This window comes from Asterias amurensis, chromosome 11 (assembly GCF_032118995.1).
Source record: "Asterias amurensis chromosome 11, ASM3211899v1".
Taxonomy (NCBI): Eukaryota; Metazoa; Echinodermata; class Asteroidea; order Forcipulatida; family Asteriidae; genus Asterias; species Asterias amurensis.
Window position 1 is genome coordinate 16,834,252 of NC_092658.1, and position 27,400 is coordinate 16,861,651.

At 37.9% G+C, this 27,400-nt stretch overlaps 2 protein-coding genes across 3 annotated transcripts in view; both read right to left on the reverse strand.

The window, feature by feature from the left end:
- Positions 1–23,842, reverse strand: part of LOC139943868 (hexosaminidase D-like) — a 77,110-nt gene extending 53,268 nt beyond the window's left edge. The window contains exons 1-3 of one of the 2 annotated variants that reach the window (XM_071940732.1): positions 23,660–23,842; positions 11,015–11,383; positions 9,368–9,422 (exon numbers count right to left, since the gene is read on the reverse strand). In XM_071940732.1, the coding sequence (XP_071796833.1) occupies positions 9,368–9,422; positions 11,015–11,082 (123 nt within the window). In that variant the 5' untranslated portion in view covers positions 11,083–11,383; positions 23,660–23,842. Of the gene's footprint in view, positions 1–9,367; positions 9,423–11,014; positions 11,384–23,446; positions 23,563–23,659 lie in introns of those variants that run through there. The other variant, XM_071940735.1, reaches the window with a different exon arrangement.
- Positions 23,843–25,850: 2,008 nt separating this feature from the next.
- LOC139943867 (phospholipid-transporting ATPase ABCA3-like) overlaps positions 25,851–27,400 on the reverse strand; it is a 41,376-nt gene continuing 39,826 nt past the window's right edge. The window contains exon 20 of the mRNA XM_071940731.1: positions 25,851–26,851. Within this exon, the coding sequence (XP_071796832.1) occupies positions 26,649–26,851 (203 nt within the window). The 3' untranslated portion in view covers positions 25,851–26,648. The remainder of the gene's footprint in view (positions 26,852–27,400) is intronic.

Sequence of the window (27,400 nt, forward strand, 5' to 3'; positions counted from 1 at the left end):
TATGTCCATTTTGACTGCCACATTAGCGGACAGGATAGGCCTGTGTACATGCAAGCGTGTCAATTCTCAAGTTTTACATGCTAAATATTTTGGATGGTAACCATAATTTTCTCTGCTCAGAAAGTTTTATGCCATTTGCAACTGGCCCCTGGATGGTAATGGGCACATTTTCAGCACAAACAAAAATTTGAAAGAAACAATTTAACAGCTAAAATACCATGCTATATGCAATTTTTGGTGTGGTTGCTCACTTATAACTTGTTGTGTCAAGTTTAAACCACCTTTATGTAATTTTTCCTATTATGTAAGTAACATCAAGTGATTTGAGGTTTTACAAAAGAAAGTTGACTAAAGCGGGATTTGAACCAACGACCACCAGTTTAACATGCTAGCACTCTACTTACTAAGCTATCTAGCCCTACATGTTGTATCTCCCAGTCAGTTTCCCTTGTGGCAATGAAATGTTTTGGGTTATTTGTTTTGTCAAGTTTAATGAAATGTTTTGGGTTATTTGTTTTGTGAAACAGCTTTATGAAATTGATCCTATCATCTAATAAGCATCAAGTGATTTGGGGTTGAACAAAGAAAACTTGACTCAAGTGGGATTTGAACCAACGACTTCCAGGTTAACGTGCCTGCGCTCTACCAACTGAGCTATCTAGTCCTATGTTGCGTCTCCCAGTTCAGCCTTCGGGTGATTAAACACCTTTTATAAAATTGCTACTTTTATGTAGTAAACATCAAGTGGTTTGGGGTTGAACAAAGAAAAGTTGACTAGAGCAGGATTGAACCAACAACCTCCAGATTAATATGCCAGCGCTCTACCAACTGAACTAGAGCCCCGTTGCATCTCCAAGTCAGTTTCCCTATGCGGGACTTAAAAACCAAGTGTTACACACATTTGTTTCGGAGTTTGAAAAGAGATGAATATATTTCACTCTAGCCCCATGGCTACACATTCCCCTTCTCTCATATCCTGCTCAGTATTTCCACATGTAACCTCTAAGGACTGATTGAAGAATCTGATATTATGCATTATGCAGGAAAACCAACCTGGACCGTGGTGGCGAAATCTGATCAGGAGGCAATAAACATAGTCTGACATGTACCGTGCTGCCAAATGAAGAAAAGAGCCGAGTGTGACTCACGCATCTATTCAAATAAAACCTCTAGGTGTGTGAATCTCAAGTGTTTGGGGTTCAAAGCTTGAAAGTATTTGTCAAAGAGTTTTCATACCTTTTTTAGAGCAAGTTTTTAACCATGACATTGATCTCTTCTCACTGTGTATTAAATATAACTTGGCCTACCTGTAGAAGTTTTAGCTTTGGTTAGTCATCAAGTTTGTGAGTAAAAAGGACAAAATCACAGAGCAATGTTTTCAGGAGAATCGCATAAATCCAATAAACATGTACATGTGTACACGCTAAAATAATTTTCGGCCCACTGAGACAATAATTATTATAGTGATATTCTTTTACTCATTTCTCAAAAACTACAGCACCTCAGTAAGTAATATTTCAAGGAAAGATTTCTACCAATAGACATTGAGATTGTGTTTTGTGTTGTACAAAAATTACTCAAACCCTTTAACAACAGTTTACAGTCAGTTCAAATCCCAACTAAAAACAGAGTTGTTTTAAATAAGCATCAGCAATACAGCGTTGCTCATTTTAATTGCTTCTTTTTGCCATGCTTGCAATTTGTCCATCTGGTAATACAATTCTGGCAATTGCTTTGAGCTTATAACAACTAATTTTTAATGTTTACTGTTAATGCTGTTTTGTATCCATTTTAAACTGTACCTGTAAAGTCTCTCCAGTGTTTGATCGATTGTATACTTTTATTGTGCTATTTTAAATACATTTTGTACATTTCGGTTAATTTTCTTTCTACAGCGCACTGATGCCTCCTCCTTGCTATAATAAAACCATTATGAAATCATTACAATTATACTAATTATAATAATATAATATTCTTTATCCCCAATGCAAATTCTATTAAAATCATTTCACTACCCCTTGCTAAAGTACAGGATTCCAACTGCCTTGATAGCAATCAGTTATCAGCTCCAGAAAGAATGAGATACACTTTAGTGGGTTTGAATAAAACCTGAGATATGCCTGTGGATTTTTGTTTAAAGGCAGTGGACACTATTGGTTATTACTCAAAATAATTATTAGTAACGAGTAATGGGGAGAGGTTGATAGTATAACACATTGTGAGAAACGGCTCCCTGTGAAGTAATGAAGTTTTCGAGAAAGAAGTACTTTTACACAAATTTGATTTCGAGACCTCAGATTTAGTATTTGAGGTCTCAAAATCAAGCATTTGAAAGCACACAACTATGTGTGATAAGGGTGATTTTTACTTTCGTTAATTTCTCGCAGCTTCGATGATCGATTGTGCTCAAATTTTCAGGTTTTGTTATTTTATGCATATGTTGAGATACAACAAGTGAGAAGACTGTTCTTTGACAATTACCAATAGTGTCTAGTGTCTTTAAAGGACTTGGAGAATTACTGAGTATACAGTCCATATAAACACACAAGTGAATGGGTAAAACACAAAAACATATCATATCAATTTATAGGTACATTAGCTGACAACACTTTTCTTCTGCGCCTCAAGAAGCAAATTTTGTTAATCATTTTGCAAATATTTGTGCGAAATTTTTATTTATCCATTGCAATTTTTGTAATGACAAACACGTACAACCGTTTACAACACACATATTGCATTGAAGCTCCTACATCCATTAGGTTTAGGGCAACAACCAATCTCGATTGGATTTCCCGCTTCTAGGTCTCAATCTAATATCAACCAAATACATATGACTTGAAAACAACATGCCTAGGGAAAAGGAGCCTCCAGAAGCAAAATTTGTTTTAATCTGTTAGAATTTGTCGATATATTTCATCTATCCAATGCAATTTTTGTAAGGGCAAACACGTACACCCGTTTACTGCTCACGAACCATGCGTTGAAGCTACATTCACTGAGATAAGGGCAACAACCAATATCGAAAGGATTTTCAATTTTTTTTTTTTTTTTGCAATTTATATTTTTTGATTTATTATTTCAATTATCCAATGCAATTTTTGGAGTTGCAAACACGTACATCCATTTACTGCTCACGAACAATGCATTCGAGCTATAGCCACTAGGATTATTTAGGGCAACAACCAATCTCAATTGGATTTCCAATTTCCTGGGTCTCAATATTATATCAACTAAATATGATGTATGATTTGAAAACAATATGCCCTGGAAAAAGGAGCCTGAAGAGGCAAATTTTGTTTTACTCTGCCAGTAAAAATTTACACTGTTATTTATGTTATAAATTATACATGGTTGGACTTTTTTGTGGGGGGAGACATGATTCTAGCTGATTTAAATAAAAACAATGTAACTTTGTGAAGAGTATGTTGCGCGTGGGTTGTGTGTACGCACGCGCTTTTAGAAATAGATTACGTGCGCGCTTAGAAGTAGATTACACGCTGTTACTAGCTATGAATTCTATTGCGTGATAATCTTGTGCACCTGACACGCGGAAGCCAGCCGGTTATAAACACTGATCATTATCAACCGTTTAAACACCCCAACGTGACGCGCTCTCCACCAATAGGAGTAGAGAAACTATCTGGGGTATTTATGAATGTTGCTTTAGCTCTCTTTTAACACTTGACTCCACATATTGATTTCTTTTTATGTGTGTGCACTCTAATTTTTCACTTTTTGTGCTCTTTATTTTAAATCCAAATACGTGCCTTCGTATACATATTGTCCTCTATCACGTTTCACAGTGCTCGATACATTTCAATTTCAGAATAAGAGCTAATCAAACTTTACATATTATATATTTCTCAAGACTCTCCTTTCAAATGATTGACTGATAATCTTGTTTGGCTCAGTGCAAATCAAATAATGTTCCTCTGTAATATTTGATTAAATCCTCTCTCGGACAATGCTTCCTTTTCCCTCGGATCCTTCCTTATCAAATTCAACATCGCCTCCAACTTCCCTTAAGACGATTTCTTAAGGCTTACTACAAAGAGCTCTACGCAAGAAGCTTAAAGGAAGCCTTACGGCTCCAGGGGGTGGATTCAACGAAGAGTTAAGACTAGTCTCATCTCGAGTTAGGACGAGTGACTCGTCCTGGCTTAGGACTAGCCTTTTGTTTTTAATCATTCCAATGACTAGTCCTAAGTTTGGACTATCTTTGTGAAATCGACCCCATCAGGAAATGCACTACACCTAATCCTTGCCGTCTGGAAGCATCTTCTTAAACAGGGACGGACATATTCTGAAATTCTTGTGACTTGATGGTAAATGAACCCATCAACAACCCAACTCTGACCGACAACATTCTGGTTGAAACATCATTTACAAAGTGTGGACCTTAGAACAACAGAGGTCCACACAGTCATTTCATATTCACTACCTAATGGAAACCGGGAACAAATCGGAAAAAGGGGGGAAAGGGTCTGTATTCTTAAGACCTGGGTTGCTCCATGAGGAATTTTGAGTACAAAGTCTATCGGATGTTCTTAAAGGCAGTGGACACTATTGGTAATTACTCAAAATAATTATTAGCATAAAACCTTACTTGGTAACGAGTAATGGGGAGAGGTTGGTAGTATAATAAATTGTGAGAATCGGCTCCCTCTGAAGTGGAGTAGTTTTCGAGAAAGAAGTAATTTTCCACAAATTTGATTTTGAGACCTCAGATTTAGAACTTGAGGTCTCAAAATCAAGCATCTGAAAGCACACAACTTCGTGTGACAAGGGTGTTTTTCTTTCATTATTATCTCGCAACTAGGCAACTTTGATGACCGATTGAGCTTAAATTTTCACAGTTTTTTTTTGTATGCATATGTTGAGATTCAGCAAGTGAGAAGACTGATCTTTGATAAATACCAATAGTGTCCAGTGTCTTTAACTACAGGGACAAAGGAGAGTACAAAGGATGTCTCCACAGGGATGCGAACAGTAGAATGTGTGTAGGAATTTGAAACACTGTGTGGACCTAAACACGTCCACACACCTGTTTTTACAGAGTAAGTACACACGCTCAAAAATCAGGGACCTGTAACAAAAGAGGACAATAGAGTCCATAGTTCGGGAAAGGTCCATAGTTGGAAAAACGCGAACAAAACCAAAGGGACCTGTTGCAAAAAAAGTTGAAGTATAAACACACGAGGGACAAATGAATTTGTGTATGGCTGCACAATACAAAGAGAGGAATGTGCAAACCAGACCTATAGCTCTTGGGCTTGATTTGACACAGTCTATCTATACTTTGGCAGTGCAGCTGCATCTATGATAACCGTCAATTTGCATTGCCTTGGGAGATATGCATAAGAAGAAATACTTAGGTGATTCATTGCTCTATGAATGCAGTGTCATGGACCCCTGCCAGTGGTCCAGTGCAAAATTCGAGCCCTGGGTAAATTTTCAGCTACCTACAAACTCATGTAGAGGTTAGAGAACCAACTGCATGCTCTGTGTTGCAGCAAAATGCATGAAGCGTTCACCCGTCAATATTTCACTTCAGTGGTCAAAATAAATTATGGAATGAGTTGTGAATCTAGCTATGTTTATTTGCAATTATCACCTTCTACCAGAGGTTCAATCAGATTTCTACCTTCATGATCAGATTAACCAGTCAGCCATGACTTAAAAGTGCAATGTATTTAACAATGCTTGTTTTCCCAGAGCTTTCAATTAAACAATTTTCAAGAGAGGGAATAATTGATATTGCAATAGGCTTACACAACTGCAGACCCCACACCTTTAATGGCACTGGACACTATTTGTAGTTACTCAAAATAATTGTTAGCATAAAAACTTAATCGTTTACGAGCAATGGAGAGCGGTTGATAGTGTTATTTTGAGAAGCAGCTCCCTCTGAAGTAACGTAGTTTTTGAAAAAGAAGTAATTTCTCACTAAAATATTTGAATAGAATTTGAGACCTCAGCTGAGGGCCCGACATCAAGCATCTGAAAGCACACAACATGGGTGTTTTTTCTTCCATTAATCTCTTGCAACTTTGATGCCCAACTGAGCTCAAATTTTGACAGGTTTGTTACTTTATACTATAATGTTAAAATACACCAAGTGAGAAGCCTGGTCTTTGACAAGTACCAAAGGTGTCCAGCCCCTTTAAGCAGCGCCTGATAATATTTTACTCAAGATTGAAAACACAGGCTTGCGGAATTTCAAGACAAATCTCCGCCCAACCACAGTTCAGAAGTGTCACTGTGAACAGAAATATTATTTAACAAGGTGTACAATATTACTTCCTTCAAACATAATATTAGCTGAAATTTAAGGAGGAAGTTTCGGAACTGAAAAGGTTAAGTATACATTAAGTAACATCTTCAGAAGTACAGTGAAATGAAGAGATCTTATGCAAGTGATCTTTACATAGCCAAACGTGTGCAATCCAAGGAAGGATCCCTTGTAATGTGATCCCTGCATTTTGGTCAGTACTGCATATGAGTTTGGGAAATAAAAGTGACTGTAGGACTTCTTCAGTTAGTGTGAACTCTGACCAGCAGTACAGTGGATCTTTCTAAAATAATATTTCATTCCCAACGGATTGATTCTGTGATCAAAAAAAAGATCAAATTTCCTCCAGTCCATACAAGCCCCCATCAAAACCACCTCCTCTAACCCTCCAGGTGTGGCAAAAGACATCTCAAAAGAAACCCCAGGACAATTCTTCTTCCTGCTTCCCCAACCTCCCTGCCACTTTTTAAAAATCCACTCAGCAAGTTTAGGCCTGCATGTCCTGGGCTTGAATTAATTCGGGGGGGGGGGGATCTACAAGAATGCAGGGCCTTTAGCTCAAATCTTTTACTGGACAAAGAGTATTTGATACTTGACAGTCGACCGGAATAAAAATGAGAAGAGCACTACACAGTTGCACATTAGAGCTGTTATTGTAGTAAGCACTAAGACAAAGTGTATCTCTTTTTTATGGTTTATACTTCCTCAATACTCTACAAAATCTAAAGATTTTGTATTACTTCGTTGAAAGACACTGGACACTTTTGGTAATTGTCAAAGACTAGTCTTCACAGTTGGTGTATCTCAACATATGCATAACATAACAAACCTGTGAAAATTTGAGCTTAATCGGTCGTCGAAGTTGCGAGATATTAATACAGGAAAAAAACACCCTTGTTGCACCATGGTCACACGAAGTTGTGTGCTTTCAGATGCTTGATTTTGAGACCTCAAATTCTAAATCTGAGGTTTTGAAATCAAATGCGCGGATAATTACTTCTTTCTCAAAAACTTCAGAGGGAGCTGTTTCTCACAATGTTTGATACTATCAACCTCTCCCCATTACTTGTAATCAGGAAAGGTTTTATGCTAATAATTATTTTGAGTAATTACCAATAGTGTCCACTGCCTTTAAATTTACAATACTATTCCAAAACACAAGACAGCCGGATTTGTACTTTCCTAAAGTGGAAGCTAATATCACTGGCCTCGGGCATCTTATCTGGTGGTCCAGTGTTAATTTAGAGTTCTGATGCCCAGATACAGCCTGACCAATGCCTGCTTAAATATGACAGAACACTTCTAATCCACATAGTCTCCCTGGCTTTTAAAACCTACACTGGATCCGCCCCATCTCCATCCATAAGGAACCTCTAATTACAGTTTGGCAAATGGTACCCTTACAAATAACCAATGAGGACTATTTGATTTTTCTCTCATCCCATGTTTGGTCATTTCATTTCTCTGGTCATAAGGCACCATATCAAATAAAAAATTTGTGTTTGCTTAAATTAATTATGCATAATTCCGCATTTGGTCAGCATATTTAATCAAGTTAAAATGGTAGCTGAAGGTCTTATTGAGCGCAAAAAAACTCATTACAAATACACTGTCTTCATTACTAGTGTTCACCATCGACAAACAGCCTTCAGATTAATGTAATGTATACTCATCTAGCTATGCCTGTGCAATTGTTTCTTCAGACGCACCGGGTTTTAAACGTAATCAGACTAGGATCGATCGCTGTTAATGCCTCATATTGATCTCTAAATGCTCTTCGGCCAGGGCAGTATCCAGCCGGGATTCCCGACCTATCCCGGCGGGTTATTGGTCTGGATTCTGACCATATTTTGTTGAGGGCCAAACAATCTTGTCCTGATGGCTATGATTTGTGTACATGTATACGTGGTAGTAGCCAGTGAAGTGGCTAAAGCCCTTTTTAGACTACCGAACCAATGCCTCAGAAATTTTAATTTCTGGGGCATTGGAAATTTCAAACATTTTCGCTCTTAAAAGAAAGAAAATGTTTGAAATTTCCAGCGCAACACCACGTTGGTTTTCATGATTGAATTAATTCTCCTTGAAAAAATACACACAAACAAGATAACTGGGATTGTCTAGTTTCACCCTAGTCCCAAGCATGTCGTAGCTGTTTCCCGGGATGTCTTTTTCCAAAATGTTTTCAAGGGATTAGCAATCCGAGTGTAAAAAGGTAAACTACTTGTTCCTGGGATATTTCTGAAAAGTGCTTAGTACTTTTGTTCTTTGAAGGGCAAGGCCATTTTATATATATGAAGGGTACAAAATACTTGTATAAGAAAAATTGAAAAGAGCACCCAGGCAACGTCCATATGAGGCAGTTGCCTTTGTTGCCTCCATGTGAAGTATCAGGTATATGTACAGAGTACTGTTTGAAAGGCGAGGCAATTTTTCATTGATGAAGGGTACAGTATACTTGTATAAGAAAAATTGAAAAGGACACCCAGACAACATCCATATGAGGCAGTTGCCTTTGTTGCCTCCAGGTGAAGTCACTTGTGTGAAGTATCAGGTATTACAGAGTAGTATTTTTTGTATTCCTTGTAATGCGCAGTAGAGTATATTTATATAGGTCACTGCCCAATGTCTAAAACATTGTGAGAAACGGCTCTCCCTGAATTAATGTAGTTTTATAAAAAGAACTAATTTTCCACGAATTTGATTTCGAGACCTCAGATTTAGAATTTGAGGTCTCGAAATCAAGCATCTGAAAGCACACAACTTCTTGTGACAAGGGTGTTTTTTTCTTTCATTATTATCTCGCAACTTCGACGACCTTTTGAGCTCAAATTTTCACAGGATTGTTATTTTATGCATATGTTGAGATACACCAACTGTGAACACTAGTCTTTGACATTTACCAATAGTGTCCACTGTCTTTAAAGAAACACATACAAACTACATTAGAACACAAAGGGCACCTGGGCAATGAATGACCATGAGCATGGAGGCAATTGCCTCTGTTGCCTCTGAGTGAAGTATCAGTTACATGTACAGATGAAAATCAAAGTTTTAATATTAAGGTGTTGTTCCTACCTTGATCAGGAAGTCCATTTTCAGTGGTGTTCTTTTCAAATCAAGATGAAAGAGCCTGAATAAAAAAAGCAACAAAGAAAAACTAATCCATTAAAAATCCAACAACAATATTTGGGGTTTTGTTAGAAATATCAAATCCAACAACATTATTTGGGGCTTTGTTAGCAAATTAACATAATTGATTTTAACATCAAATTAAAATCTGAGAGTAGTGAAAATGCCTTGAATGTTTGTTTCAACATTACAGGTGGAAATTGATTTTAATACACATCAGGTTCGAGGTCAGTTTGTGCTGTGAAAATGCTCTCCTGATTAAACTTTCAAAATGTTAATTAAAAAACTGTGTATATTGAAAATTGTCATGGTGCACAAAATTATTACAATTGGTTGTTTTGAAAATGCTCTCTTGATTAAACTTTCATACGTTATTTAACAAACTGTGCACTGACAAGATGCATCAAAATGATTAAAATGAGTCGTTTTGAAACATTGATTGTTTTACCCAATGCCATGGTATGAGTATTTTAGACAGTCAATTTACTAACCAGCAGCCAACAATTAAATGTGGACCAGTAAACTGTGTTGACTCATCATTGTGAACAAAAGTGCCATTCATAGTAAAAAGTTTACGAGGTAGGAAAATAGAGCTATTTTTGAATTAGACCTTGTGCATTGACACCATCAAGCTGTCTCAAAAGTCAAAGGCACTGAAAACCTTTGGTAATTGTCAAAGACTAGTATTATTCCCGCTTGGTGTTTCCCAACATATGAATAAAACCACAAATCGGTGAAAATTTGGACTCAATTGGTGATCGAAGTAACAAGAGATAATGAAAGAAGAAATAACCTTATTGCATAAATTTGTGTGCTTTTAGATGCCCCCAAAAAACGCTTTAGGCACAATGATTTCTTCAAAGTGTATGAAAATTCCTGGTGCATTTACTGAGAATGTTTGTTTTCTATTTTGTCAGGGTTTCTATGTTACACTGATATCCAACAGAAATAAATAAAAAGGTTTAAAAAAAAAGGATGATATTATTTGGTCCTAATATTCCACGAATTTGATTTAGAGACCTCAGAACTAGATTTTTAGGTCCTGAAATCAAGCATCTGGAAGCATACAACTTTGTGTGACAAGGTTTTTTTCCCCCATTATTATCTCGCAACCAATTGAGTTCAAATTTGCACACGTTTGTTATTTTGCGCATAATGTTGAGATACACCAAGTGAGAATACTGGTCTTTGACAATTACCAAAAGTGCCCAGTGTCTTAACGCAAACTGACTAAAACTCAATAATTATGCTCAATAAAACACAATTCAGATTTTTATCTCAAGAGCAATGCAACCGGAAATCAGACTTAAGCAGGAAGAGTATCATAATCATGCCTGAAAAAAACATCACGCAGATGGTAAAGATATCTAAACGCTTGCTTGAAGATTTCTATATGCTGAAACGAGCACAATTTTACCAATTTGTATCTAAGCCAACATTCATAACTGGGACACCAATTCAACAAAGTCCAACATTTGGAAGCATGGAAGAGTGTATTGAACTGCAAGTGACTTGAACTCGTAATAAATATCAAACAAAAATGTCAACATCCTCTAACAAAATTATAAAAAAATAAATAGTACAAAATATTACCTGTGGTATTGACCCGGTAGGGATACCTGAACCGGCTTGTTAAATAAAATTGCTTCAGAGCCCGCCATGGTCACGTTCTCCGGTAATTCCAGCCTGCCACAAATGTTTTAATGTCTTTAAATAGTCTCTGCCCGTGACAGCCAAGGGCCAGCCCTCCTTCAAAAATAAACCGTCCGAGCTGAGGCGTTCTCGTTCCAGCTACTTGATCGTTTTTAAATGGATTTCTGATGATCTGTTGGGAGGATAAGGTCTAATAGCCTTCAGAAGACCATTAGAGGCTTAAGGATTGCTCTGAATGGGTTTTTCTCCTGCTGCCTCAGTATTCATGGGCTGGCGACTCTCTGAGATTTATTCAATTACTTGATGGCCCTGTGAGGAGAAAAGACAAAATGGAAGAAATTAGAGCAAAAATAGCTGGGGGGTCAGATAAATATAATCAATGACTGAAATTCCGCTAAGACAGCCTGTCAGGCTATTAGTGTACAGTGCATTTGTGTGTGGGGGAGCAGTGATTTAACAGGCCTGTATGTTTCGTTTTGAACCGACAAGGGCACCAAGCCATTTTCTCCTTGGCAAAAGCCGCCCTATGAGGAAAGTGTCATTTTATACCAGAGCATTTCAAGGGCACCATGGCATGACCAGGGGGCATGGAGGCAATCACCATCATTGCCTCCGTGAAATATCCGGCCTGAAACCAATCCAACATGTGCAATTCACATACATATCTATGATAAGGAGCCACATTTTACTAATGTTACGACCCTTTCACAGTCGTTCTCCAAGGCTTATGCCAATAAACACCAGGTTTGGTACACGTATCATGTCATTTTTGTATTAAGGCAAGACTAGTTTTTCCTTGGTAAGACACCTGGATGAAAATTTTTACATTTTCTAATGGAACGTTTTGAGGGGACCAAGCTAATGATTAAAGGAATGGTGGTGGTTGCCTGTTCATGTTTGTGGTTTTCACATACTTTGTATTTATACCAACGGTCCTTTTGGGAAAGTTTTTTTGCCAAAGCTAGTTCTATTCTCTCAAAACAAGTTGACAATTTGTGTGGTCTTGTGGACCCCCCCCCTCTCATAGCCTGGCAGTTAAGCACATCAGATTCAAGTTCTGGTGGTTAAAGGAACATGTTGCCTTGGATCGGACGAGTTGGTCTAAAAAAAAAAAACGTTTGTTATGAAATGCATATGGTTAGAAATATGTAAGTAGAAAATAATAACGATCCACACAAGAATCACTCAAAACTGTACAGTTTTCTTTTTACGTCGCAGACTAACACGGCGGCCATTTATGGGAGTCCCATAAATGGCCGACTGTGTTAGTCGACGAGTTAAAGAGAAAACCATGCAATTTCGAGGCATATTTGTGTAGACCATTGTATTCTACTTTAACAACATCTTTCTACCCATATGCATCTTATAACAAACGGTTACAGAACGCTTTTCAAATACCAACTCGACCAATCCAAGGCAACGTGTTCCTTTAAGTCATCAGGGTGTGAGTATGAGTCTGGGTCATGACACTTGTGCCCTTGGGCAAGATTCTTTCCTATACAACTGCTTGTCATCGCCCAGGGGTATGTCTATCTGTCAGGGTATGTTGATAATGTGTTTGAAAAAGCCTTCTAAGCACCACAGCAGCCCAGACCATGGAGGCTACTTCTACCTTTCATGCCCATGGCTCTATACTCCCTAAGGAGCTGATAAAAATGACATGAATGTTATTGGCACAACAACCAGGGCACTTGTGTAAAACGCTTTGAAACAATATTTTAAAATGCACTAACACGAACTAATTAAGGGAATCAATGTGTGGTGAAGAGGTTTTCAACTGGTGGTTTAACCTCAAGGAGGCCTGGTTCTTGACAATTTTACCGAGACAAAGTCGAGGTAAATTTTGAAGAACCAGGCCTCGGCGGGTTTAAACCACTAGTTGAAAACCGATTCAACACACTTTGATTCCCATTCATAAATTCCTTGTCGGTCAAAAAACATCAACACCTTTGGTCAAAAAGTAAAATAAATGCAAAAATCATAATTGTTCAATGATTTCTTTCAACACAACACCCCTCCAGCTATGAAATGGTAAGGCCCTCCGCCGCCCTCGGGTAAACAACTCCATTAAGGGAATGCTATGCGCATCGCGCGTATCGGGTGATGTGGCACGACTGTCCTGGCTGTTGCCCTCGACCAATAGGAATGAAGAAACTGTCTTATAAGCTCGCGTGTCATGCCCACACTTTTTACTGTGCATTAACAAAAGGTTTATGCACACCCACGTGGCGCGCTTTCCACCAGGAATAGCGAAACTGTCTGAGGTATTTATGAATATCGATTTATAAAAACCTTTCCTCAACCCCAAAAGAAAAACAGCTGTACCCAGCCTCTTATAAGCCAAGTGGTAAAAACTTGATGTCTGTTGAAGAACTGAGTGACACCTAGCTTGCCAAGAGGGATGACAAAAACACCCTTTAATTGATGTCTGATGACACTTGAGATTACAGGTACATTACTGCAGCCTCTGTGTGTCAGGTGCATTTCATGCTAGATTTCATTAGTAATATGCTGAGGTGGCTAATTCAAATCCTTACTCTATGATTACACTAATGGTCAAACACTATGACGAAGCATGGACGAACTTAGTGAGCTGTCTGAGTTTGCCAAGAGGAACATACAACAGGGCTTGAGTTTGTGGCAAGAACGTACAAGACAGTAGGACTTGTCTCTACTAAGCTGGGATTTAATTTACTGCAAGACCAGAACCAAATTGAAAAGAAACTACATTCAAAACGAGAACATGGTTTAATCATCTAAACTCTTTCATTTGAACCAAACGTGGAAAAAAGATTGATCTTTTCTGTCTTGTATTTTTTTTTGAATGGTTGAAAGATATTTGTGAGACTCAAACTAAACATTTGAACATCATTCTTTTGAGACAAAGACGTTGAATTGAACAAATAATAAGACCAAGACTTGTCCTGTTTACTGGCCCGACACTGAAATCACTGGCCTCGGGCCAGAGGTCCAGAGCACTAGTTGATTTCTAAAGACACCTGAATTGACATTGTTACGAGTCTTGCGACTTCTGTGTGCAGTTGTCCAGTGCATCAGGCTAGATTTCACAAATAAGAGGTATCTTATGAATGAAGAGGTTAAATTCTCTAATGATCCCATGCTATGAAAAAATCATAGAGCAAGGAGAAAAACTGAGTGACCCTGCCTGAGTTTGCCAAGAGGAGGATAATGTCCTTTTATTGATGTCTGATGACACCAGAGATGACGTTAATACGACCTCTGCATGCAGTTGACAGGTGCATCAGGCGGGATTTTGTTATTAAGTGGTATCTTTTTATGCATGTGGAGGTGAAAGTCTCCAATGGTCCCATGCTATGAAAAATCATAGAGCAAGGAGAAAATGAGGTGACCCTTCCCAAGTTTGCCAAGACAAACTGAAAATGTGCTATAATTGATGTCTGATGACACCTGAGATCACATTATTGTAACCTCCAAGTGCAGTTGTCAGGTGCATCAGGCTATATTTCATTACTAAGGTATCTATAGGGTAGCTAAATACGCTAATGGTCAAATGCTCTGAAGAACTAAGTGACCCTGCCCGAGTTTGCCAAGAGGAACATAAAATGTCCTTTAATGCGACACTATTGAGACACTAGAAAGGGGGCATTAGAAATAACCCTTTGTTTTTGCGGCTCTGAGCGTGCACGCACATGCTCAGTATTGTACCGGTAGGTCGGAGCATGCGCACTACTGGCGAGAACGGTATTGAAAGGCTCCCATACATGTCTGATGACACCTGAGATGAAATTGTTGAGACCTCTCAGAAGCATCACAGGCTCCATTCCGTAAATAAGTGTTATCTTATGCTGAGGTTGCTAAATAGTGACTAAGTCCCATGTAATATGAAAAAAACGAGTGAAGCCCGGTTCATACAATGTACTTCCTGCGAATGCTAATGTGAAGCCAGTTTTGACATTACAAATTTGCAATGATTAATTCGCATTTATTCACAGCAAAAACAGGGTTGTGACCTAAAAATTGACTTCACGTTCACGATCGCGTTCTCAGACTTTACCCTGAGTTTATCAAGAGAAACATAAAATGTCCTTTAAATAGATATCTGATGACACCTGATAAATTTATGAGTGCCATCAGTCACTAAACAGGGATGGTTGGTAAAATTAGCCGATAATTTGAATTTGTTTCAGCCCTTCACATACTTGCAGGCCTGACAGTGATACTTCATAGGAAGTTTTTATTTGGTAAAGCACTTAGCTACTACAATGGTGAAAATTTAAGTTTGTACCACTAGGCAATGGCCAGGGTTATGGAGGCAATATCAGCTACTTGCCTATGACCTTCATGTACTCGCAGGCCTGGTAGTGATACTTCATTATTTGAAGAGGCAAGCGGCTTTTATTTGGTTTGACATTTATCTATAAGGGAAATTTAAATTTGTACTGGTTAATATGTCCTGCTTATATCACCGTTGGCAACAGTCATGTCCCCTTAATGGAGACAGCAACCCTCAGATTCTGTCAGCTTTGAATGGTAGCTCAATACTATTATTGACCACAATTCTCCTATTTTGCATGATTTACATTGGTTTCCGCTAAAACACCATACTCAGTATTTATAAGATACTTTCATTAACTTTCTTATGTTTGCAAGGTTTGGGCCCAACTTATCTCCAGGAACTCATCCAAAAATATCATCCAGTCCGTAATCTCCGCTCTAAATCCAGGTCTCTCTTAATTTGTCCCTCGACTTTTACCAAATTTTATGGGGCCAGAGCTTTTGCAGCAGCAGCAGCAGAATTATGGAATAGTCTTCCGGACAACATAAAACAAGCTCAAACAGTGAATTTAAAAGACAAAGTTAAAAACACATTTATTTTTGCAATAGCCTTCAATACTTCTTTCTGTATCAAATAAATTTTGCTTTTGTATTTACTACACATCTCTATTAACTTTTATACTTCTCTTTTGTTTTCATCTCAAAGCACATATAGACACTTCTCTGTGATTGTGATGCGCTCTACAAAAATGGTTACTATTAAGCGGTGGAATTTGTTCAAATTGTAATGCATGGCCCTTGCATATACAGGACTATCACCCAAGGAGTTTCCAAGGCAAAGCATGAGAGGGGTGTCGCTTTCAGACACCATTTTTGAAACTTGGACACCCTGTTTTATATGTCATCTAGAATGTATTGTTAGTGAGCAATTCAGACACAGTTTTTAAATTTGCACCCAATGTTGACAACCTTTTATCAAATCCTGGCTCAAACCTTGTTCAAATGACACTTCATTGCAGACTTAGTTTGGCTGCACAGCTTTCAACAACTGTTTACTTTTGAGAATAAAATAAATAATCTGAATGCCTATTTAGGTATTCTTGCTTTCAGGAACGAACAAGAGTTGAACTTTAACTTTGAGACTATTGGCAGACATTGTATAGTATAATGGCCGACTTGAATAATGGTGTAAAAACTGCTGTAGACCTTATCTGACTGTAATTTTTAGATGACATACAAACTTGTAATAAGACTACAATAGGACAGATATCATGTCTGTGTGACACCTGCAAACATAATAATATCTCTTCCACTTCAAATGTTCAAAAGGCCTGAATACAAATGACAAGTTGAAAGCAAACCTTGGATATGAACCAGACCAGAGGAATCCACAGCCCGAAGTAGTGAAGCAGTGAGGCACTGGTTCACAATCAGGCATTTCACCCAGGGGGCATTGGAGCAACTGCCTTCCCAAATTCGGGTATAAACAGTTTGGAAAATCAGCCACAGCAAAAAGTTTTTAAAAATGCGAAAGCAAAACGACTTTTAGTGGAAATTGAAGACGATCAGAACATACTGATCGGAACTTTCAGTCGTTAACCACCGGATCTTTTCAGAACCAACACTATTAACTAAACAATGCTATGCTCAAAAGAGATATTCACATGGTGTCACCACAAACCTAAAAACTTTCAAATTCAAAAAATGTGTACAATAAATGTGATTTCTGTATACGTGCAAAATTTCAGGCAAATCAACCCCTCTGACCCCCTCAACCAAAGGGTCCCCATGCACCATGCTGGTTCAGCTGGCTTGTGAGCTATAATACTTAAAGGCAAAAGAGTGAAAAACAAACTGAAGTTGCATGAACTAAAATATCTATGAGTACCATCATGTCAACAGAGGGTTAAGGGCAAATACAATCAGGGTTGTCCCAAAGCACAAGTGAGTAAACACTCAAGCGAAACCATGTCAATTTCTACCTGATGAATACACAGAAACTAGAGCTAAAATAATAAGGCAAGTCAAAAATATACCAGTTGGTTGTCCAGGTTTTTACTAAAAAGGGATGATGGGGGCCTTTTTTCTATCAAAGGTGGCCCCAAGCATTTCAATTTAAACTGGCCACTAATTCTTCAGTTTAAATTCACCACTTACTTTATTTAGTTTTGGTATGTTTAATGAGAAATACAGAGAAAATTTGTCTTTTAAAAAGAAAATATAGGCCTAAAATAAAAATATTTACAAAAAAAAGGTGCAGCCTTAAAGGGTATATTATGTACTTTTTCCTAACAAAAAACACAATGTCCACAGATTTCCATTAAACTTACACAGTTTGAAGATTATGATAGTAGAAAGCTTCCCTTGAAATTTTACTTACTGAGGTGCTGTAGTTTTTGAGAAATGAGTAAAAGTAAAAAATTTCGTCTCAGTTTTAGCATGTAAAAACGTATTAACCAGTTATGCTATGGTTTTGGTATAATATCATAACTGGTTAAGGGGATTTTTTGCATATATATGTTTTAGGGGATTTTATGCATATAATTTTGGTCTCATGAGACCAAAATAATTTTGTGACTTGTGTTACTCATTTCTCAAAAACTACACAACCTTAGTAATATTTGAAGGGAAGCTTTCCACTATCATTATCTTCAAACCCTGTAAGTTTAATGTAAATCTGTAAACATTTTGAAAAAGTACCCGAATCCTTTAATCAAAGGATGAGGGAAGGAAAATCAATGTCTTTTTTATATGTTTGGCCTAACAAACAAAAGTAAACATTGGGCTCTAAAAAATATTTACTGGATCGAAAAAGTAGAACAAAATATTCCTGATTGTTTAAACAGAGCAACCACTTCTGAAAAACAAGCCATGGACTTTGTTTTGATAGGCCACTACTTGACCGATTACGGGTGACCTTGTGACATCATGTCCTACATTCCCTCGGGTTAACCAAATTTGTGGAGAGCCCTGAACTTGATTTTGGTCATGTAGATAAACTCATTAAAGGGTCTGTATACATAGGAGGTTTGGTAACAACTCTGAAAAACAATGGCAATACAAACTTGCATGGCACAGGCCTGGAATTTCATCTTTGAAAATGTTAAAGGACAAGACCACTTCCATTTTGCAAAGGGCACTTCCATTGGAAAATCTTGAAGTCAGTGAGAAATTCTTTTAAGAAAGGGCACCAAGGCCAAGACCAAGGGCAATGGAGGCTTTGGTCTTTATGGCGTGTAATTTTGAGGCCTAGTGGTAAGAGGTACAGCAGCTTTGGATAGTAAAATGCAATTTGAGAAATGTTTCACTTTAAAGTACTTCGATTGTGGAAAAACATAAAACATTTGTTATCCCCCATGATCATATAAAGCATTACCTGTAATGTTTCTAAAATTTATGTGTATTCCTATTAGAGATTATTCTTCCTCCGAAGACATTTATTCACTCAGGAATTTTTGATTTATCTCAACATTGTAACTACCTTTTGAAATGAAATGGGTTAGTTTTATTGTAGATTTATATGATGGAAACATTCAAAGGGTTCCAAAAAAACAGACGTTTTAAACCAAGCTTATTCCCAGGAATTAAAACCCCAGGACATGCTTTTATTAGAGACCCCATTTTACCCATTACCCGGGGACCCCCCCCCCCCATTGTGTATATAGCTTTTAAAACTCAACTCCTAAGCAAAGGGTCATAGATCACACAGCAGTCTGCCAAGGGTATTCAGATGTGAAAAGGTCAGAACAATTTTCAATGGAGTTTCCCAGGAAATTCATCAAGTGTTTGTTGTCAAATGAGGATACTTTTAAAAATATTCCACACTGTCAAGTAAAGACAGTGGATTCCATTTTGTTAAAACTCCCTGGTTTGAACATGCGGGTGGGAGGCTAATACATGCTTCTTGAACTGATACTGCTCTATATGTCTTGTTATGAAAATTAAAGTATTGCCCAAACTCTACAGCTCAAACTCTGAAGGCATTTTCCTTCATCAGATTTCCTTCATCGGACCACTTTATTTATGAAAACAGTCAGACATCAAGGTCCCCGACCCTGGAATCAACTCACCTCAATACCTTCATTTAGAACTGTGCACAGCTTCAAAAAAAAATACTTGAAAACCTACTTATAACCAGTATCGTTTAAAATGACACCACCTGTATTAACTGCACGCGTACCATGATTATCCAAATTATCTAGTTTGGAATTTCCTAAGTAATTATGTTCTGTTAATTTTCCTTTTTGTTATCAACTCTCAATATGTATTTAAGGCTGCATAGCAAACAAATTGTTAAAAACAGTTTAATTACAAACAAACATTGTCTTGTGCTATTTTTGCTGTATGCATTATACTTTTCACTGTACTTTTATTTCATCATTTTGAGTCCCTTAAGCGGGCCCTGGGAACCCCATGCCATAAAGTCTTAGTGCTCCGCGCTCGGCGCAATCTACTTCCTGAACAGATTCGCCACCCCCCCCCCCCCCCCCCTGAACATTTTGGTCTGGATCTGCATTTCTGTAAGAATGTCTAGACGAATACAATACAGACACACAAATACATTACTCCAGAAAAGGTTTAAGCATGGATCAATGCCAAAAGAAATTAATTTGCTGGAAATTTACACCTGGGTATCCATTCCAAATTGTTCACTGACCGTGGCACATATTTACATGTAGATGACAGATAAAACATGGTGTCCAAATCAAACACAGGGTGTCCAAAAGACACACAGACACCCCTCTGCCTAACACTATGACTCCAGACGCCTGACTAAAACGCAACACATACATCTTTCCTCCTCTTACATTCACAACCAACAGGTGAAAATGCAGCATACTCAGATCTGATTAAGCCAAGTGTGAAGAACGCTGAGATGGATACATTGTACCAAGGCCATCCGCTTCCGGGATAGTGACAACAAAATAACTCACACTTCCCTCAGAAAATGCTTTCAGTCACTTTCCCCTCACTCTTGCTCTCTCTTCCCAACCTCACTCAACCTTGATTAGAACTCTCAAAAGAGTAGCGTTGCTGTTAGTCACTACCCACAACACATGCAATGCATTTAGTAGTTTTTTGTTTGACCACTTGCCAATTAGACTGTGCAAGTCTCAAGCGTATTGGAACATTGGAAGCTGTGAAAGTTTGTTAAAGGAACACGTTGCCTTGGATCGGACGAGTTGGTCAAAACAAAAGCGTTTGTAACCGTTTTGTATATAATGCATATGGTTGGAAAGATGTTTTAAAAGTAGAATACAATGATCCACACAAGTTTGCCTCGAAATTGCATGGTTTTCCTTCTACTGTGAGAACTAACACGGTCGGCCATTTATGGGAGTCAAAATTTTGACCCCCATAAATGGCCGACGTGTTAGTCGACGAGGTAAAAGGAAAACCACGCAATTTCAAGGCATGTTTGTGTGGATCATTGTATTCTACTTTTACAACATCTTTCTACCCATATGCATTTTATAAAAAACGGTTACAAACGCTTTTCAAAGACCAACTCGACCGATTCAAGGCAACGTGTTCCTTTAAAGCAATGTATGTATGTGAGCAAAAATGGTGGTAATAGACTTGAGCAGTCTATCCTAATTTCTATTTTAACAGTGGGGGTAGTTGTTTAGAATGTTTACAACAGGTAGTGGGGGTTCTTTGAGCCTAAAGGTTTTTTTTCTTACATTTTCTAAATATTATTTTTCAAACTTCAAGGAGTCTGCAAAAGCATGAGCAAGTTTTAGACTTCATTGTCCTTGCAAGTATTTGGCTTAGCAAATAATTATTCTCAAAGAAGTTCAAAAAGACTACTATATGAAAACCAACATTTTGTTTCAAAAGTATTTACAAGTAATGAAATGCCTGACTGAAATAACCCTTGACTATTTTTTTCCTTTTCCATGTAGTTCCCCAAAATATTTCAGCTAGATGATCATACTTCAACTTGTACTATTCTGAAAATGGTGAGTCCTGATAATTATAAATTATGTGATGAAAACATCAACCTATTCGCTTCATATCTTTTTGTGTATCAGCTTCAAGGTAAGGCCTATCACTTTAATGTTCAAAGTGCACCATAAATAATTTAAAACATAATTTAATTGCAGACATGCTCAAAATAAGGTCCCAAAGGAAACAACTCCAATCATCCAAATAGACTGTGCAAGTCTCATGAGTATGTGAACATTGAAAGCCGATAAAGTGCACAAAATTATCAACCTTGTACTAACTGAAGATTTTTAACTTTGGTTTTACCCTTACCTATGTGTGTAAGCACTGTATTCGGTACTTACCAAATTCAGAAATTTGTCCAGAACCTGGCACCACCTTCTCACTCATTACAAAAAAGGACTACTGTATCTCATTAAGAATGAAAGATTGTCAGCAGGAAAAGAAAACTTGTCTGGAACATCTGAAGGCCTACTCACTGGGACAACAAAATAATAGTACCCTTATAATATATAAGAAGGGTTGACGAGCCATATGCCCCCTTTTCTTGGCACACAACAAAATACACAAATTCAGTAAGTGGGGGTTGAGGTAAACTATTTTAGTAGCTTCTTATTCCAAAAAGAAGTGCATTGCTGCCCTGCCCATGTACAGTAGTCTCAAATAAACAAGGTAGAAAGTTCCATCTGAGAGAAAACTTGGCCAACAACAAAATAAATGTCAGTGTGTGTGGGGCTGGGGTATAGAGATTTGTTTAGCTTCTTAATTCAGAAAGAAGTGCTTGCCCATGTACAATGTAGTCAGTCTCAAAACACATGGCAGAAGGTTCGAAATAAGTGCCAACCCAGAACACACTACTCAGACCACAAGACAGCCTACACTGTTGTAATAAAAATTGTACAAAGCTTGCCTAGTTAAAGGCAGTGGACACTATTGGTAATTGTCAAAGACTAGCCTTCACAGTTGGTGTATCTCAACATACACATAAAATAACAAACCTGTGAAAATTTGAGCTCAATCGGTCATCGAACTTGCGAGACAATAATGGAAGAAAAAACACCCTTGTCTCACGAAGTTGTGTGCATTTAGATGGTTGATTTCGAGACCTAAAATTCTAAACTTGAGGTCTCGAAATCAAATTCGTGGAAAATTACTTCTTTCTCGAAAACAACGTCACTTCAGAGGGAGCCGTTTCTCACAATGTTTTATACCATCAACCTCTCCCCATTACTTGTTACCAAGTAACGTTTTATGCTTATAATTATTTTGAGTACTTACAATAGTGTCCACTGCCTTTAAGTTACAATAGAGCAAGGTCATCAGAGCTTGATTGTTTACAACAATCACTGCCCTGCAAGTTTTACCAGGGACAAGCTGAGGTCAAGGTCAAAGCACTTGACTGGAATCACAGTGAATATAGGCTTTGTCTAGTTTATTGCTCCATATGGCTTTGTCATCACAGGGAGCAGGGAGGTAGCCCCATGGAGGATAGCCCATGGTACATGTAGCACCATATAACTCATGTTCCTGTGCTATTTCTACCTCCATGGTCGTATAAAGCAATATTATAGTGGGTGGGAGCAGTAAAATATAATATTACTAGACCTAGTAATGGCTAGAACTATGAGGTTCGTTCCAGCGCACTATCGTCTCCACAAACCTCATAGATTAACATCATCAAACGTTTTTTTTTTCTTCTTCTTTTGGCATTTTGATTTGAATTTAAATCTGTTTCGTTGTTACACAAGCGACAAGGAGTGTGCTTTCAGATGCTTGATTTCGAGGTCTTAAAATCAAATTAGTGGAAAACACTTCTTTTCTCAAAAACTATGTTACTTCAATGTGTTGTACTAGCACAAGCTCTCCATTGCTCATTACCAAGTAAGCTTTATAAATGATGAATTGAAATGATAATAACTATTTTGAGTGATTACCATAAGTGCCCATTCACTTACACTGCGCCTCTTTTCTAAACATAAACGCAGGGCCCCAGTTGATCCATGGGTATAAAATGTTACTTCTACTTCTACTTCGATACTTGGCACAGTCCTTCAGTCAGGATATAAACGCCAAGGATAGCTGCTTATGTGCGGTGCCAAGTGTTACACCACTTTAATATACCATTTTAGAGCATTCAGATAGAAAATAGAATTATCATTAAGAAACCTTTCTCCACAATATTTATGTTCTCCATGAATTCACGAAGTGTTTGTACAGTCGCCCGGGCTGCCTGCAGTGTGCAAGTGCTACACAGCCCGCCGGACGACCGGCAGAGCGTCGCACCACGATGGAGGTAGATTTGGTCGCACACATTTCTGTTAATTTGACACGTCTTTACCAACTAAACACAATATATACTGAATAAAAATGATAGCCTACCTTTCAATACCATAGACAGAAACTAGAACCTCGAGTGTACAAATCATAGTCCTCTGTCGTCAGCGATATACCGAAAGGGGATCCACTTCCGTGTTTCAATGTCATGTAGATAGCAACCGTCTGACCGTGTCGTCTCGCTGGCTGGCCGCCGCATGGGATATGTATACTACTCGCACGCGTGTGTTCATGTGTTCATGCACAAACTCGTGTGATGTTTACATTGCATTGCGCAAACGCAATCAGCTCTGGATGTGTACGCGGCATTATTAAAGAGCCAATAAAGGATGATCTCAATGTCACCTTTTCATGGCCAAATAGACATCGCAGATACCGGTTAATAACCATTTTTCTCTAAAAATTTGCATTTAGTAATAAATATCGCGAGTCAAAAATGCACCCGGCCGCGCGGCTTTTTCAGCCGAGAGTCAAAAACGGCTTATCTATTATAATGACCCTTGACGCCAGTGACGAATTTCATCTATTGGTTTTGAACACAGTTCTCCAGCTTTGTATTTTTGTTATAGTTTGTATGCTTCCTGGATGGACTGCAGCTGTTAGAAAACTTTAATATCTATATATTTGAGATCATCCTTTATTGGCTGTCTAAATGCCGCCTGACTTAGTAAATTAATGGATGTACCAACTACTTCAAAATTAATGAACTGATCACATACTTTGGTGGCGAATCGGTCTACTGCCCAAGGTTTTTTCTCACCAGATATGAAAAGACCAAATGTTGCCCCAATCACATCTGAAAGGAAAATTGTCTGAGACCCCTGGCAAATTTTTATTTTGCAAGTTCTAAAAAAAATAATCTATTGCATGGGATGCAAAAATAGCATAAGGGTGAAATTTAAAGCAATCATTTTTTTTTTCTCAAGAAAGGCCAATGATGATTATTTGTAGTGATATACAAAAAAAGATTTCGGTGGGACGGAGCTGTAAATACGAGCCAAAAAAACAGTTTTTCAGACCCCCAAATTGGCCTATAATGGCACAAAAACTAAATGGGCAGTAACCATGGCAACGGGCTATATTTTGAATTGAACATGCATTTTTGTTTTACTTGCACCCCAGGGCCCTTCTACCCACAAAGTATAAACAAATCAAATTTTTGACCTTATGGGCACATATATGTCAAATGTTTACCTGAACCGCCTATAATATTCTCTATGTTAACAAAAGTATAGCCATCATATTTGTTGGTTTTAATCATCATCATCATCATCATCATTACACTTTCTTTAAATTACGTATATCCACAGGCAAATGGTATTCATTTCAGTAATTTTTGTAAAAAATAAAAATAGCATCACATAAATACTACTCATTATAATTCCAAAATTTACAAATTTCCATCCCCAATTGAAAAAGAGAGTCTACATGCCTGCTATCGTCTCTTTAAATACACCTATACAATTAAAAATCATTGACTAAAAGAGTTAAGTCTACTTAATCAGACAAATTAAAAAATGAATCTATAAAACACAATATATAAACTTTGGTGTAAAGATAACTTTGTAGTGAAAATCTGAAATAAGATTCTATTCCTTAAATATATCTTAAACAGCTGATCTAGATTACTCATAAAATGTGACCTTCTGAATGTGCAGCATGATTCTTCTAAACAGGGAGCAATTATACAATTTTTAAAGGCGTTTCTTGTCAAAAATTTGTACAGGTTAAAACATGCATACAAACATTGTTAATTGTCGAAGATTGTAATCCGCACTTCATATAACAAATGAAATGTGCAAATTATGAGAACATTTATATTTTTCGATCTTACCAATGTTGTACAAACCCTTTAGAAGTACTTCAAAACAAAATCTTAAAATATTATTCCTTTGGATATGTCATTTCAAAAAAACAAGTGCCAGATTAAACTAGGCATGTTTCATCATCTGCCATTCACTTTAAAGGAACACGTTGCCTTGGATCGGACGAGTTGGTCAAAACAAAAGCATTTGTAACCGTTTTTTATATAATGCATATGGTTGGAAAGATGTTATAAAAGTAGAATACAATGATCCACACAAGTTTGCCTCGAAATTGCGTGGTTTTCCTTCTACTGTGCGAACTAACATGGTCGGCCATTTATGGAAGTCAAAATTTTGACCCCCATAAATGGCCGACGTGTTAGTCGACGAGGTAAAAGGAAAACCACGCAATTTCGAGGCATGTTTGTGTGGATCATTGTATTCTACTTTTACATCTTTCTACCCATATGCATTTTATAAAAAACGGTTACAAACGCTTTTCAAAGACCAACCCGACCAATCCAAGGCAATGTGTCCCTTTAAGGGGTGGGAGTAAGGGCCGGGAGTAAGGGCCATGTCACACAATGCAGTTTACAGGCAACCATTTCTAGGCCATACCTAAAAAGAACAAACAGATCAAAATAGTGTAAGAGAAATGTATGTTGTACATGTACTTCCAAAGTGTTCTTGTTTGCATGCAGTGTTGGTAGTTGTGTTGCCTCTAAGTAACATGTAACACTTTTTAAAGCCATGTCACATGGGGATAGACAACCAGTTCCCGTCAATCTCCAAAGAAAATAAAACATTCACATGTTAGTATCTACACAATACAGTAGTAAGATAGTAAACAAACATTTTTGACTAAATTACCAAAGTGTACCTTTTGTATGCAGAGCAATTGGAAACTTTTGAACGCTTAGGTGGCCAACGCTTACCAGGATCAATAAAAATGTTCTGAGCATGCTCACAAAACCAAGATCAATTGATTTATTGGGTAAGTCTGCTGCCACCTAGCGTCCAAAAAGTTGCAAATTGGTTGTCTCCAAGGTTCCGGTAAAAAAGAAATTGCTGTCTGACAGGATGATCACCTTTGCTTTCAAATAAGCACTCATGAAATTTTAAGTTTACAATAAAATTATTTTATTTGTAAGTAAGTGAAAGACTGTAGGACCAAACTGTGTAATTATCAGTTTGGATACAACAAAATCCAACATATTCAATCTTTGGCATTAACTCTCATTCTCTATTTCCCTCTGCATGCGAGCAAAGTTCAGAAAGACCTGCTCAAGAGTGGTCTGGCTGACGGAGTAGTCTTCGATATCAAACCTAGTCTTGGCCCGCTCCATGGCCCCAAAGACCTGGGCCCATGTGAGCTGTGTGTTGGTGATGTGGTAGTGGACCATACCTTGATGCTCATCTTTCAATTTGCTGCCTGCATAAATAAACAACACAAGAACAAAAAAGACTTGTTTAAGGACACATATCATGGCTGAGCAGGACGTTTACTTCACTGGACTGACTGAAGTTCTGGTTCCAGAAAATATTTCTCTTTTGGACCATTTCGGACATCAGTTTCCATGCAGTGAGCAATGTTTTATTATCAATTATACCTGCAAGAAGTCCAGGCTGCCATGCTGAAGTCCAGGCTGCCATGCTGAAGTCCAGGCAAATTTAGTATCTATGAAGTCCAGGCTCTGTCGCCCTTTTATAAACACGACGTCACAGGTTACATGATCTATACACATCTGAATAAGTTATAGATATACATATCCCCTTAAGTTGATCCCCTGATTGGCGCTCCCCAGGTTGTATCGTAACCTTGGGTGTGACCCCTGGCTACAAGGCAGCAACAGTTACATGTAAATGTACATGGCTTCTGACTGGCACCATGAACAAAGATATTGGCAAGCAGGGAGACCACCTACATAGGTCTGATAGCTCAGTTGGTAGACCACTGGCATGGTAACCGGGAGGTCATTGA